Source organism: Chaetura pelagica, unplaced genomic scaffold, assembly GCF_000747805.2.
Source record: "Chaetura pelagica isolate M959 unplaced genomic scaffold, ChaPel_1.0 scaffold90, whole genome shotgun sequence".
In the NCBI taxonomy this organism is placed as follows: Eukaryota; Metazoa; Chordata; class Aves; order Apodiformes; family Apodidae; genus Chaetura; species Chaetura pelagica.
In genome coordinates this window covers 17,097,395-17,112,682 of record NW_009953496.1, presented here as the reverse complement: position 1 = coordinate 17,112,682, position 15,288 = coordinate 17,097,395, and the positions used below count along the sequence as shown (strand labels likewise).

The following is a 15,288-nucleotide window of genomic DNA, read 5'->3' as shown; positions in this document are numbered from 1 at the left end:
TCCCTATATTCTAGACTTTCAACAAGAAGTCATCCTCGAGGAGGAAAGAGTATCAGAACGGCTCTGCGGCCACCGCAAACGGGTACACAAACAGCTTTTCTTCCCTTGAGAACAATGTGAAACAAAGGAAACAAAGGAAGGATTGAAGACCAAACTGAAAAACCATTTTGATAACCCCAACAACAAAATCATCTGATTGTAAGCACAATAAGAGTTGTGCACTAATACTCTTAACAGCTACTGTAACTATTCCTGCCTAGAATAGTGTGATTTATGTAGGACTTAACCAGTGCAAACACCCTAGAAACTGTATACAGAACATAAAAGTAGGTTAAAGTTTAAAAATAATTCTGGGCTGTCACTGACCCCGCTGTAGACTGTGGAAGGGAGTATTTTCGTAGTATCCCACACTGCTGTTGCCTTACTAGTCAATATGATAGGTGCTGAATTATGATTCACAATTTGAAAACACTGTAATCTAAACCTCCATTTTTTTTACTGTAGATCATGCATGTGATTGTAGAGGTAATTTGTACGATGCTGGTTTCAGTAGATAAACACACATGCCTTAAATTAAAAAGCAGGGCCCAAAGCTTATTACTGATTTAAAAATTAGGGTATGTTTCAACTTTTCATTTGACTGACTTTTTATTAAAAAGTCACTTAGAAGAATCCATCGATCATTTTACTGTTCTGTATGTGATACATGATGATACGTATCTCTTACGCAAGACAGTGAAATTGGAAATGGCATGTTTAGTTTTGTATATTTGGCTTTAACTGATTAAACAGTCACGAACCAGATAGAAAAGTTATTTTACCTTTTTAATAGATCTTATTTTTTTATTTGAAGTACATCACTAATGTAAAATGAATTGGCGCTTACACAGTCCAGTATGATTTAAATATTGTCTCTAAGGTTTAGAGTCTATACCCCGTGGACCCATCTTTTCTTTTCTCTTTTTTTTTTTTTTTAATTATTTCTGAGAATTCCTAAATGCTAAATGAAGAGTGGTTTTTAATATGGAAGCTGGCAGAATTTCAAGTATTATTACCATAGCCATATCCACATTTTAGGAGCTACTGTTTAAGTCTGTGACATATCTGAAAGAGTATTTAAAAATGAAGACAGAAAGATGCTTTTCTGATGGAATTGTCTGAATTTAAGTTGGTATCTGTACTATTCGTCATGTAGCATATGTTCATTTTTAAAATGTGCCTAACACAAATGTGGATTTTTTCCCAAACAAGCAAAATCAAACAGTCTAAGTCATACTTAGTGTTTTTTAAATGTTACTGAAATGTGCTGGAAATGTCTGTTTCTGTAATGTGAGTTGTGTGTATCACCGGGAATGTTTTGGCTTGTTATATGAGGATTTGATTTGAGTGCATGTTAAAGTTACTCCTCCTTGTAAAATCTTGCATTGCACATCTGAAGAGTCAGTTACAAAGCCAATATCTGTTGCTGGTATTCTGGTATCTGCAGTGGTGAAGTGTGGCTTATGAATATTTCATTCATTAAGCTCTGAAAAATTGAATTGTGCAAGACATTCTGCTTATCATGGCTCCATTTAATTCTTTGTTTTTTTGATATTTATATAAATGCCAGTTTTAACATGTTTAATTTTTTTAAAAGAAAATTAAATCTTTTTTAAAATTTTTGCACATCTCTTAGGGAATTAATAAGTTGTCCTACTAGCCTTGTGGGTTTTCATTCCTTGTTTTGAAGGAGACAGTGTCTGTTATGTTTACATTATCAAAGCTTGTACGTGTGTCTTCATTTCTAGGTATTGGTTTGCAGAGTCTTTACATAGCTCAGTACAGCAGCTATAATGTTCAAATTAGGCTGTCTAAATGTGCTAGAAATAAACCCTTGGCTCATCTGAATATACCTATATCGTTAATGTTTGACATGGTTTAATCATTAAAACACTTTTGATGATCTCTGCCTGAATTCTGGTGGGTTTGTACAGATTTCATGCATTGTCCCCTTTTGTGTCAGGCCAAGGAGGAGCTGTCACAATGGAACGGCAGCTACAGACATTCAGATAAATTTAGTTTAAAAAGATTTGATAACACATTCCTTACAGAAACCTCTGGCTGTTGCCAAATGCTGTTGCTTTGCCTGGGTGTAGAAATACTTGGATTAAACCTCCCACTGGGATTACTGGCTCACTGAATGCAGAGCAGCTCAAATGGCTCCAAGATGATGAGTGTGAGGAGCAAAGCTTAATGTGGCTGAGAGGGACTCTGTGCCTCAGATATCCTGTCTATAAAATGGGAATAATACCTCTCTTGAGAATGGGAGCATTTTTTCAATTTCCTTATACCTCCCCTTTAAGTTATCATTTCTGAGCCTTCTTAGATTTGTGGGTTTAATCAGTGTGTTGCAACAAGCCCAGATACATTGGTGATGGACTTAGTGAAAACAGAACTACTTATGTAGCTGTCTGTCTTTTCACTTGCAGACTCTTAGAACAAGAAACCTAAACCAGGGAAATGGGTTTTGTACTTAGTTGCAAGGCCTAGAGGTTTCATGCTATGCTGGTCTCCTCTAGGAGGGACCTGCTAAAGCCTGAGATGGTTGCTAAGACAATTTTATCTCCTGTACATGCAAATTAAACTTTGACATTGGGTGTTTTTCTAACCAGGGGTCAGTAAGGTGCAGTTCTTTGGATGATAAGCTAAATCTACAGGGAGCACCTAGAATGCAGAAGCCACCAACCTGGCCTTCACCAGTGAGTCAGAAGACTGGTCTGCTGCACTCCAAGCCTTTCCTTCAAGGTCAGTGGCACAGTGACAAAATGTGGTAGCCATATCATCATTTGTCACCATGTAGACCCAGTGACTTTGTCCAAAACTGGCAGGAGATGTGGTCTTGGGAAGATGTATAGCCAGTAGTGTTTTCATACCTGCAGGTAGATGATTGTGTTTCTTAGGTACTCTTCTACAGTCTGAGCAGCAACTGAAAATTGTCAGAGCTGTAAAGGTTAGATCAAACATCACTTTACCATAAATGACAACCAGGACTGATGGACAGAGAGGCAGGAGCGTTGGGCCTGCCTCCCTGCCTCAGCTTTCAGTGCATTACCTGACTAGGGCAACAAGCAGCCTTTGGACCGCCCCAATGCCCCAGTCACTTGCAGTTTTCCTAATCAATATAACTGATTAGTGCTTGGGATTATAAGAGAGTCCTTCAAAAGGACTTTTTGAGTTGCAAAGGCTAGAGAGATGAAAGAAGGCCAGATGCTGCCAACATGATGGAGAGATTTCATGTCAAGGCCCCCCCCCCCCTGCCTCAGCTTTCAGTGCATTACCTGACTAGGGCAACAAGCAGCCTTTGGACCGCCCCAATGCCCCAGTCACTTGCAGTTTTCCTAATCAATATAACTGATTAGTGCTTGGGATTATAAGAGAGTCCTTCAAAAGGACTTTTTGAGTTGCAAAGGCTAGAGAGATGAAAGAAGGCCAGATGCTGCCAACATGATGGAGAGATTTCATGTCAAGTTGGCTGAGGAGAATGAAACACAAGTACCTATTTGCAAAGAGTGAAGACCAAGCTTCAAACTGTAATGTTAAGGTCTCACACAGCTCATGAGCTGACTAAATCCCTTCCTGTTCTCAGGTCCTTCAGCCCAAGTGATGGATAGGGAGGTAGTTGCTTCTGTTAAGCTGTGAGTGGGAAAGGTAAGCCCAAATGCCCAGAACAGCTTTTCTTATGGCAGTCCTGGTGTGAAGACCCCATGTGCTGTGTTACAGGTGTGCAGGTCACCCTCAGGCTGGAGTCACTCAGGCACTGGGACTCCTGAGTTGGCAGAGGGTAGTGGAAAACCAAGAGAACAATTCTGGAAATCCAGGAAACGTTTGGTTGATTTTGTATTCTACTTAATGCAAGGCAGATATTAAGAAAGCTTCTGACAAGACTTCTGCCACCAAAATTAAGGCAAAGAAGCCTCCTAAGCCTCAGTCCTAACAGAGAGCTGTTCAGGGGATTGCCTCTACCTCTGGTATGTGGTAGGTGTCTTGAGGCCTAAGTTGACAGACCTGTATGTTGTACAGGACTGGAATGTGTATTATTAAAAGGTATGGATTAAAAAATGAGACGTGAAAGTCAGCTAGATGCTGAAGATAAGTGCAAATAAAATCAAAGGCCCAATTATTTTGAGAGTGGGTTCTGCTGGGAATCCCCTTGGGGCAGTACAGGGCTTTATTAAAATATAGATAAGAGATCTCGTGTTAGAGAAATGATGCTGAGAGCTGTGTTGGTACAGAAGATTAACTTGCATTGTCAGTGTCATCCTCTTGCCAAGAATTACTGAACAAACAGAGGTGATCAGCTGTAGTTGTCAGGATCTTGCAAGAACTAGTTTAAAAAGCAAACTTGAATTCAATGTTCAACTTTCAATCCATATAATTTAAATAGACGGATATTCAAAACAAAATCTGTATGTTTCTCAATTTCAGTGAAGCAAATTTGGATGAGCAGAGGAAGCTAGAGTCCCTAGGGGCTCCCATGACATGACAGCAGCAGAGGCATTATAGTTAAAGCCAAAGATGTTAAAACAATCTCAAACAGAAAGGGAGAAAATTAGTAACAAAGGTCCGGTTAAAAAAATGTGTTAAAGTCCAGCTGGAATTTGGAGAAGGAGGAAAAAGACTTACCTTGTGTTCCAAGATATATAACGTAGATACTATATAGGAAGAATGTAGGAAGTGATATTTGGTAACTTGACAGTCTTGGTAGGCTTGACAGTCTTGATTTCAGTATGATGAGAGGCTTCAGAATAAATGGGAAGAATGTTTGGGTACAAGGAAGTACACAGAAAAAGGAAGAAAATGTAACACAGCTTTTCTGGAAATGGTCACATCTGCCTTGCCTGTTGTTGTTTAATAAAAAAATACCATGTAGACAAAGGAAATACATCTGTCCTCCATCTGGAATAGGTACTATTTTTAATCTTGAAAATTATCTACATTAGAGCATGTGGTGACCAGCAACAGGATCTGTGGACAAGCAAGGGTCAAACTGATGAGAAGATGGTTTGTGTCAATGCTTTCAGCCTAAACCAAGTCCATTAATAACGTTTAAAGTAATGACCTTGGTATAAAAAGTAGGAGCATTTGCAGTGATGTTTGCAGATGACAACATGAGGAAGCACTATCAGTGCCAAGGAAGATTACATACACCTGCAGCAACAACCAGATGACCTTGATGCCTGGAGTACAGGAGAGGGGATTACTGTAAATCCCCCTTAGCGACCATAACAGAATTTCAACTGTTTTCATGGGAGTTTAGTTGGAAATGACTGAAGAGGAGAGAAGGAAAGATATTTGAGAATTTTCTGTTCAACAATCTAGAGCTGCTACTATGGAAGGACAGCAGGTAAAAAATCTTACTAATCAGTCTGGTTTTAGTAGGAAGAGGAATGAGCTAGAGTACGGAGGGGGGTGATGCTGAGGCTCTGGTGGGACTTCTGTTTGATGAATACACGTTTTTCCCCCACTGTGGTCATCTGCTCTCAAGAAAATTGATTCTAAAACATCAGTCATACAGGAGAGTTACTGTGATGGTCACAGAAACGAAGTCTTGCAAAATGGGAGTGTAGCAAGACAAGGTTGAGAAGGAATGCATCTGCAACATATACAGACCTTGTAATGGTAGACAGCATGAAGCAAAACAAGCTGTTTTTATAGAATCATTAAAGTTGGAAAAGACCTCTGAGATGATCAAGTCCAACCATCAACCCAACATCACTGTGTCCACTAAACCATGTCCTGAAGTGCCATGTCTACACATTTTTTTTAACACCTCCAGGGATGATGACTCCACCACTTCCCTGGGCAACCTGATCTGATTGATGCTTGACTACTCTTTCAGTAAAGGTATTTTTCCAAATACCCAATCTAAACCTCTTGGCACAACTTGAGGCTATTTCCTCTCATCCTATCACTAGTTGCATGGGAGAAGAGACAAACCCCCACCAAACCCCCACCTCCTTTCAGGAGCTCATAATATTGACAAGTGTTGACACAAAACAAACAGGCGTAAGGTAGCCAAGAGTAAACTTAGGCTAAAAACTGGAAGACCACCTTTGTTGGTATAAGTATTTAATGTGAAACCAAGGGAAATTCTTCCACACACACTGAAGCTGGGTATCGTGGTGTTTGTGTAGTGGGTCAGACATATGATCTCTCTTCTCCTCTAGCAAGAGGGAAGCGTGACTTCATGAGCTGTTCTATCTGCCACTAGAAGCCAAATGTTTACTAAATGTCACTAATTCAATTTTACCAGCTGTTGTAGGAAATAGAATCTCAGCTTACATGGCAGAAATAGGAGCTTTTGGAAAAGAAAAGAATATAAATCTGTAGCCTTTGTAGTTACCTAAGTACCTTGCTTCCTTTAAATCAATAGGGTCTCAGTGCTTCAGGTCTAAGTTCCTAAGATGTTTCTGTACCTTTAGAAAAAATTGCTTCTCTGAAAGACCTTCTGTTAATTTATCAATTTGCTTTGCTTCCCACAGTGCTCAGGGTTGGGAGAGAGAGTGAGAGCAGCTCTTGGTGTGCTGAGCTACTTGAGACATCCTTGATGCAAATGCACTTTTGCTCAGTAGAATAGTGATGAGCTTGCTGAAAAGACCAGGAAATACCTCCCATGCATACAGATGGCATAACTATTCTTGGATAAGTATGATCAGCTTTTTTTCCTTTTTAAATTGTTTGTACAGATTTTTGCAAATCATCATGAAAAAGACCCTTATGTCCTCAGAAGTTTAAGTAAAGAGCTAAGAAGTCATCTTTACATCTGACTCTGGTTTCCACACTAAGTAAATGGGAGGAATTGCTGCCCATTCCCACAGTTACAAAGCTGTACAAGCAGATTTTGAAACGAGTGGGAAGTCCTGAAACCAAACCAGGCAATTTGGTGATGGATGTTCTGCCTGTTTTGTCAACATTTTTTCACTATCAGTATTTACCTAAAGTTCCTTTGCAACACAGGGAAATCAGAATAATTAACAAGTAAGTCTGGTCAGAAAGGAGTTAGATATGAGGTTTTAAAAAATCTCCAAAAGTGTGGGGCCAACTAGCTGGCTCCAGCTGGTCAGAGCACTTAGAAAAAATGATAGTGTGACATTTTACTTTATGAAGTAGAAGTAAAAAACAGCCCCAAAACCAACCAGACAAATAACCACTACTACTCTCTGCCCCAAAACCTCTGTCAACCAAAACCCATCCATACCACCCTGCCAAAACAACACCAAAATAAACAAACAAAAAAATCCCAAACCACAACTACGTTAAATTCTGCCTTCTGGCCTCAAAAGTGGAGAGGGCAGCACCAAGCAGGATTTGTAGAGGAGTTTTTGTCTTATTTCCCTGACGACGTTAAGGTTTAAGAATGACACAAGTGAGCAGGCAGCACTAAGCAGGGTTTGTAGAGGGGTTTTGTTTCTTCCCTAGACGATTTTGAGGTTTAAGAATGACACAAGTGAGCACAGGGACTTTAAACCAAGACCTGCAAAAGCCGGGTCTGGTTAAACGCAGGACTGATGTCAGCCTTGCTGGCTGAGAAGGAGAAGTGAAGGAGGTGGGTGCGAGACCCGGCAAAGGGGACGAGCATCAGTGCGGCCGAGCGCCCCGAGGCGGGGAAGGGTAAGCGGGGCTGTGCTCCCGAGGGATGTGCTAGAGCCGTGCCCTCTCCTGGCGGGGCTGTGCTCCCGAGGGATGTGCTAGAGCCGTGCCCTCTCCTGGTGGCACCCGCGAGGTGACGGCTGGGCACAGGCTGCTGCTGCCTGCCCGCTCGGGGGGACCAGGGCGATTTCATAAAAAGCTGGAGCTGACGCCAGCGACACAGATTTCACAGCCAGAGACTTGTTCCTTACAAGTGCACTGAACTACGTTCTTAAAAGACCACGTTTAAGCCTTTTTTTAAAAGAGCTGGACTAGACAGAAAGGGAAGTATGAAGTGAACAGAGCTCCTGTCCTCTCTTGGAAACGCCTGCACAGCAGTTCCTAGTGGTACAGGTGATCAGAGCATAATTAATTTTGCATAACAGAGACAAGAATAAAATTGCATGTTGCCCTTTATTTCACCACCACAAAGACTTTGCAATCAAGAGCTCTTTCTAGCACGGAAACAGGTTGTAAAGGAGGAGGAGAGTAAAAGCAAGAGTATCCTACATAATGGCTTTTACGGTGCATCTGACCTTGATTACACAAATAACCTTGGGAACGCTGGCTTTTGGGAATAGATGGGAGCTGTTTTAATTAAAAGGATCAGAATGCAGCTCTGTGTACCCTGATATCTGGGACAGTTTCTGAGCATTTTATAGGTAGAGGTGAATGAATGCATTCAAGCAGGAAAGAAAAACAGAACAAAGTCATTAAACTCAGCCCAAACATCAAATAAAGTGTATTTTTATATTAAAAATTAACATGTAACGGTTATTAACATAATGCATCACCAGCTGTTCAGCACACACAAATGGCTGGTAATTATTTAATAGCACTCAGGATTTATCATGCTTTATAATAGATAAAGTTGGATGAGCAAAAATCCAAAATGTCTGGCCTTGGAAGAGGACCAGGAAGGGTGGTGCTAGGACAGCAGCTCCTCTGCATTTCAGAGCAGAATATCCTCTCTGCTCTGACACCTCCGTGTTCGTGCACACCTGTCTCACCTGTGAGCAAACGTGAAAACGTGAGGAGTTACGTGAGTATAGCAAGAGTGAGCTTCTAAAACAGCGTGGTAAGTGAGGAATAGAGGGATTTGGTTTTGTTAACTAATCATTAATCATGTTAACTAATCATTAATCATGTTAATTAAGAATTAGTTAGAATCAAGGTCCTACAGTTGTCCAGAGATCACAGCTGGAGCACTGGGGAAAGACGACTGTTGGCCCCTTCTGTTGAGCAAAGCAGGAGGCTTTTTAGGAGAAAATGACACGGTTCAATGGAAAACCTTTGGAGCAAGGAGAAGACACAAACTGCCAGAAGAAAAAGCTAGTAAGGAGAGAGACTCTAATAGGCAGGAAAGAAGGATGCCCTGGAGGCAGTTTTGAGAAGAGGGACAGGAAGAGAAACTGTAGAATATGAAGAGAACTGTTCTCATTATCAACAAGGTGAAGGAGGCTCTGCAAACATGACACCAGATCAGTATTCTGATTGGCTGCATTTACTGGTTGCCTCAGCAGTGGGTGCTTAATGAACACCCAAAACCATCCCTGCTCTCTGCAGAGCAGCTGTAGCTCAGGCTTGATGCAAGGGTAGGTTTCCTTTGAGCAGCACTAAGACATGTTCTCTTTACTCCTTTCTTCCTTTGGCCTTATACCAAATGCTATGTTCACCTTCTAGGCATGGTTTTGCTTGTCAGGGCTTTAGTTGGGGTCAAATGATTACCAGGTCAGCTGGCAATGATGCTGCCTCTCCTTGTCTGTGCAGAAACCTGTGGTGGACTTCAACCACATACACTGATGCTGCTGTTTGCTAGAGGCACTTTTTGGAGTAGGCTACCTGGTACTGTTTTGCCTACCAAAAGCTCTTCTGCATCTTACATCTCTAGTCTCTAGTCCCAATGGCTCTTGCTGAGCAGGATCATTTGAAATATCTATATAGATAAAAATTGCTTGACATTCAGAGTAGCATGAATAGCATCTCAATACTGATGTTGAAACAACTGCTGCAACTCTTGCTGATCAGTCTAACCCTTCACACCTGTCAGATGGAGCATTTTGGACAGCTGTGAGTTGTGGGGTAACACCTCTGTCCTGACAACTGGCCTCTGCTTAGGGCAATGGGAGCTCAGCATGAGCAGCAATATGGTGTCTGTTACCTGAACACCAGGTGCCACTGAATTCCCAAGACATAATTTCTTTACTGTTTATTTTAGCTGATATTTTTCAGTTATTTTGTCAAAAACAGGGGCTTTTCCCTATGGAAAAAAAAAATATCTCCATTTCTGTCAAAGTGGTCTATGGAGAAAAACAACACAAAAATACTTTGCTACAAGCAGTACTAAACCATGATTTGATAGAGGACACACAGTTTTAGGTGTCTGGAAGCCTGCTGGATGTTTGCCATGCTGAAGCAGCCACCTGTAAATCAAGCCTTGTCCTGTCAGCTGCTGAAAGATCAAATCGCTTCAGTGCAGTAACTTTCTCTGAAAATAATGATAATAAATATACTTGATGATTGGTCCAGAAGTGCACTTGTATAGCAGAACTGTAATAACTTTGCTGGCTGGTTTGAGATACAGGTTCCTCCTGAGGGTAAGGTTATACGTTAATCATTCATGGTAAAATGTGAAGAAACCAGGTCATAAGGAGACTGAACACATTCTAAAAATAATGTAATCTGGTGGGGAAATGAAGAGGTCTGCAAGATGCAAACTTAGAGGACACTCTGGCTAGACTCTTTTGTCCTTTGAAACTGTAGATCCCAGATCAAATCCTACCTGGGTCTTTAGCAGCATAAGAACTGAACAAATAAATGCAGCATCCCATGTTTAACTTGTAATTGACTGAGGCTGGATACTCAGCCCACTAGTGTTCAGTGGGGATGACCTTTTTCCCTGACTCTACTGGGCTTTTAGGCAACTTGAGACATTTTGAACTGGTTTGTCTCTACTTCAGATGGCTGAAGTCTTACAATTATCTTCTCTTTTCAAAGATTCCTGTTGGCAAAGCAGCTATGTTTCCAGGTCCTTTGTCTACCAGAGAGCATCAAGATTGAGAGAGCTGCAGAGTAAAGGTGGGGGCGGGAGGGGGGGAGGCACCTCATCACTCTCCTCAGCTGCTGCTACAGAGGAGGGAGAGCAGGCTCTTCTTGGAGTGACACAGCAGGAGATCAAGAGGTACAATGAAAGGACAAAGGCATAAGTTGCAGCAAGGGAATTTCAGATTAAATATAAGGGAAAAATCCTTCACAGTGAGAGTGGTCATAGACTGGCAAAGGCTTCCCAGAGAGGCTGTGGGAGCTCCATCCTTGGAGATGTTCAGATTCCAACTGGTTGGGCCCTGAGCAGCCTGCTGCAACTTTGAAGTTAGCCTTGCTTTGGGCTGGGTGATCTCCAGAGGACCCCTCTAACCCAAATAATTCTGATTGTGACAGAGCAGAGAGTGAGAGGAGACAGACATCTGAGATTTTGTTTACAGGGGGAAGAAACTGCAATAGTTTGCTCCTCCAAAAAGTGAAGTACCTTGGACTCAGCCCAGGCCAAGCATGCCTGCACAGGAGCTGCTGCAATGGAAAGCCAGTGACAGGTTTATAATGTGTGATCTTCTTTGCATAGATGAACTCTAAGGGTGAATAAGAGACGGAAGTAAATGTCACTCTAAAACAAACAGTCCTTGTTTTCATCCTCACCTCATCCCCTGCTCCCCCAGCTGAGCAGTGCTGAGATACAGATGCTGGCACCTGCTTCTCCTTCCTCTGGAGTTAACGATTCATGGACTGTCCAGCTCCAGGACCACCAACTATCCTCCTCCAGAGCTAGGCCTTTGCTTCCTGAACATTTCAGCTGAGTACAGCCCAGGAGGGATAAAATATAATTTTCAAATACCTGAAACTTGCTTAACCACCAGTCAGATTTCTTGCACAGTCATTGCTAAATTAACTTGATTTTCTTCTGTCTTATTAAATGGTAAGGAAACAAAAAAATAAAACTCAGGTTATTGGACAAGCAGCTCTATATTAACTTTGACATACTCTATGTTTCATATTTGTTAATAACTGTTGTTAGAAAAATTCACCCTCGCTTCCTAAGTCCTTCCTAGCTCTTCATCATGTCTCTGTTCAGCTGCCTGAACATTTTACCAAAGATGCATGTTGTACTTAGTCCATTTGCTCCTTTGATTCTTTATTCTGCACTCTGCTTCCTACAAGTAAGGAAACACCCTTTTAAAGTCACTTAGCCTCACCTGTGCTATAATGCATAGAAGAAAAATGTGAGAATAGCCTGGTTTGTAAGCAGTGCTACTGAACTACCCTACTAGTAACAAAATGCTGCTTTCTTGTACCTGTCTTCTACAAGGATTGAGTCAAACAGGGAACTGAGCTTCAAAGGAATGAAGTTGCAAAAATGAAATGGAAAACAAAGCTGGAAGAGAAATGTCTTGCACAATTTGGGGTAAAGAGAGAAAATGTTACCGAGGACTTGCGGATCATGTTTTATTTCACCAAGGGAACAGCCTGCTATCTTCTGTTGAGGGAAATAAGGGCATTTATACATTGCTCTTCTTTGACCATGGTCTGTGAGATTGCAGCTTGGAGATGCTGCCGCCCTCTGTGATGGAGTATTGGTTGATGGGACCTGCCACTCCTTCTGTTACTGATTACACATGTGCCAAACCGTGCGTGTCATCTACTCTTAATCTGGCACACCTTTCAATGTCCTGACTGTCAATACTTGCTGTCTGCAAGCTTCAAGTGGTGCGCAAGACAGCTTTGTTCCTGCTCCAGGACACTTTGTCCTCCTGCTCTGTCAGGGCCCTGCAGGAACATTGCTGACTCCTTCCTCTAATTGCCTACAAGTGGCAAAAGCCAAAGACTCTCAGGAGCAGGGAGGCTGAACCATGATGCATGGGGTTCTGATTTTCTTTTTCTAATCTCTATTCCCATTCTGTCCACAGACTGTAAAATACACAGATCTCTATCAGTTTTGTGCTGTTATGAAAGTAAAAGAACACGAAGGAGGACAAAGAAAACAAAGGGGGGGTCAGCAGGCAGGTTGGGCGGGATGCATTCTCACCCATGAGCACAGGGATTGAAGTGTCTCACTTACACATCAGCACTGAGGCACAGGCAGTCCCTCCAGCATTTCCAGCTAGCGAGATCATTTATTGTAGTGAAATGACTCAGTGACCTTAAGAAGCAGCCAGAGCCTCTCTCTGGAGACTGCTGGAGAGGCAGAGTAATCTAATAGATGGGAAATTGCACTGAATACATCTTTTCTTGGTCTTGTTAATGATCTCCGCATGCACAGCTCATTTCAGCTCTCTGAAAATAGTTGGGAAGTTGTTCTTGAGATTTTCAAATCATTTTGGGGTTGATACTAGGTCACCACTGGAAAGTATAAAGCAGATTTTAGATGTATGGTGCTTACTTTCCAATGTAAATTTTGAGATCTTTTGTAACACAGGTGTCCATTTCTTATTTATTAAGGTCACCACAGAGCAATTTTCCCTAAAAAAATAATAATTAAAAAAACACGCTAAGGCAAAACTGGAAAACCATTGGGCATTGAAGCACAAACTGCACACAGCTTGGGACAGAAAGAAGCAATTCAGCCAAGCAGTGAGTTTAGATGACTTTCAAAATGTTTTACTCCCCACTTTGAAATTCTGGAACATTTTTAGATTTCCTGTATCTACACTAGATATGAAGACACATCGCATGAAATGGGAGCTAGCAATACTCAGAGCAAGATGATAATGTCTGCTCCCAGAACAACCTGAGCACTTTATAATCATCCCTTTCAAACATGCTTAGGAATTGTTGCTGGCAGCTCCCACCTGGTTCAAATAAGGAATGTGCCCTTCTCACAGCTCAGGTGACACAGTGATTCCTGAAGTTATGCTGGAGCACCTGCAGCACTAAGGCCCTCCATGCCATCTCTGTGGAAACTGATGTTTCCTCAAGAATCTGAGAGTCAGGCCAAGTCTTCTGCTGTCTGTAGACTATAGAAAAGCTCTGGTTTGCATACTAACAAGGAGCCAGTATCAAGGAAGAAAGGGAAGCAGGAAAACTGAAACAGGCACGTGACTGCCCCATGGTATTTTAACTGGAGATAATTACCATTTTTCCTTGTGAATTTTCTCCATAGGTTTCCAAAGACAGTGACAGAAAATGGACCAGAACAATGAGAAAGGGCATATCATGCATCCTGCACCTACACAAAGCCATCCTGTCCTGTTTCTCAACTTAGCTTCTGTTTTCCTTCCATGTTGCATAACTTGGTGGTTATGATCTTAGCAGTAGGTGGTTATCCCAAAGGCAGCCATTTATTTTATGATTTTCCCTAAAATGGTTGTTCTGAAAGAGATCACTGACTCAACCTTTTTTTTCCCCTTTTGAAGAGTTTGCTGAATGTGATTTAAAGAGGCATCCTTCCCTGAATGAGTAACCACTTGAACTTTGCATTCCAAGCAGTTTAATGTCTCTGCTTTTCTTTTCACTGTTATGTGACTATCAGATGTTGTAGTGGTCTCTAGAGTCATGGCTGAATATTCCCTTTGCACAAGTCCTCTACATATAAACATGTGAGGTTTATGGCTTAAAAAAACAAGCTTTAGTGAGCTCAGTTGTTGCCTGACAGCAGCAGCAAACTCCTACACCTCTAGGATAGCTGCTCACTGATAGGCCTGATAAACCATCCCAATCACCACTTTTCACATGTCCCTCAAAAAAGTTGCAGGACTAGGTTTTAACGCCAGTGTCCAGTACTGCACCTTTCCTTGATGTTGCTTTTCTGTTAAAAAACTTCTAGGCATTAATTTCAGCTATTTGACTGCCTTATGGGACAATATGTATTAGAAATCTCGTGTGCCCCAAATATGCACAGTAGCAGCAAGATTAGAAGACATCTTTAAGGGAAGGGAATTTATTAGAGCATCTCTTGCTTACACCTATTTAAAACTTAGATATGAGGAGGAGGATCAGCAAAATAAAGTGGGTGAAAAGCAGCTAAGAATAGAAATCATCGCTTGCAAAGCCAGAGGACCGGACTGTAGCCAATCCATGTGGAAAGGAGAGAGAGCTCAGCTGGGGAGGAGGGGACACGGAATTTGTGTCTGACCTGGGTGCAGGCAGCATGCTTTTGAAGAAGGTATGAAAACTGCTGCTGCTTAGAGGCAGTAAGATACCACTATTTCAGCAGCACTCCTGAAGCTGCAATTTGTCAATAAGGAGCTTTCCAGATCAATTTGCTGCCTTTGTCAAGGTGATCTGGAGTCATACAGATACTGTGGAAGGGACAAGAACATCCTGACTTTCTCTGTCTTTCTCATTTTGCAAGATCTTCAGCTTAGCAGCCTTGAAATTATTGGGAAAGGGAGGGAGTGGGTGTTAAAAGCAATTTTTTCACAACAATAATAAAAAAGGTGGTTTTGCGACAAAATTACTCTCTTTAAAGAAGCACTTAGCTAAAACGCAACTAGAAGAAAGGTAATTCAGAAAGCAACAGTAAATTACTTTGGTCTCAGTTCTTTGGAGTGAGCTTAACAGCACCACAGGTATGGTGTTTCCATCAAGTCAAGATGTATAGATAGATGCCACCACATGGTCAGCAGGCGT

The 15,288-nt window shown here is 41.7% G+C and overlaps 1 protein-coding gene across 1 annotated transcript in view; it reads left to right on the top strand.

Moving 5' to 3' along the window:
• ELOVL5 (ELOVL fatty acid elongase 5) overlaps positions 1 to 1,954 on the top strand; it is a 21,197-nt gene extending 19,243 nt beyond the window's left edge. The window contains exon 7 of the mRNA XM_009999190.1: positions 15 to 1,954. Coding sequence (XP_009997492.1) covers positions 15 to 146 — 132 coding nt within the window. The 3' untranslated portion in view covers positions 147 to 1,954. The remainder of the gene's footprint in view (positions 1 to 14) is intronic.
• The last annotated feature ends 13,334 nt before the right edge of the window (positions 1,955 to 15,288 follow it).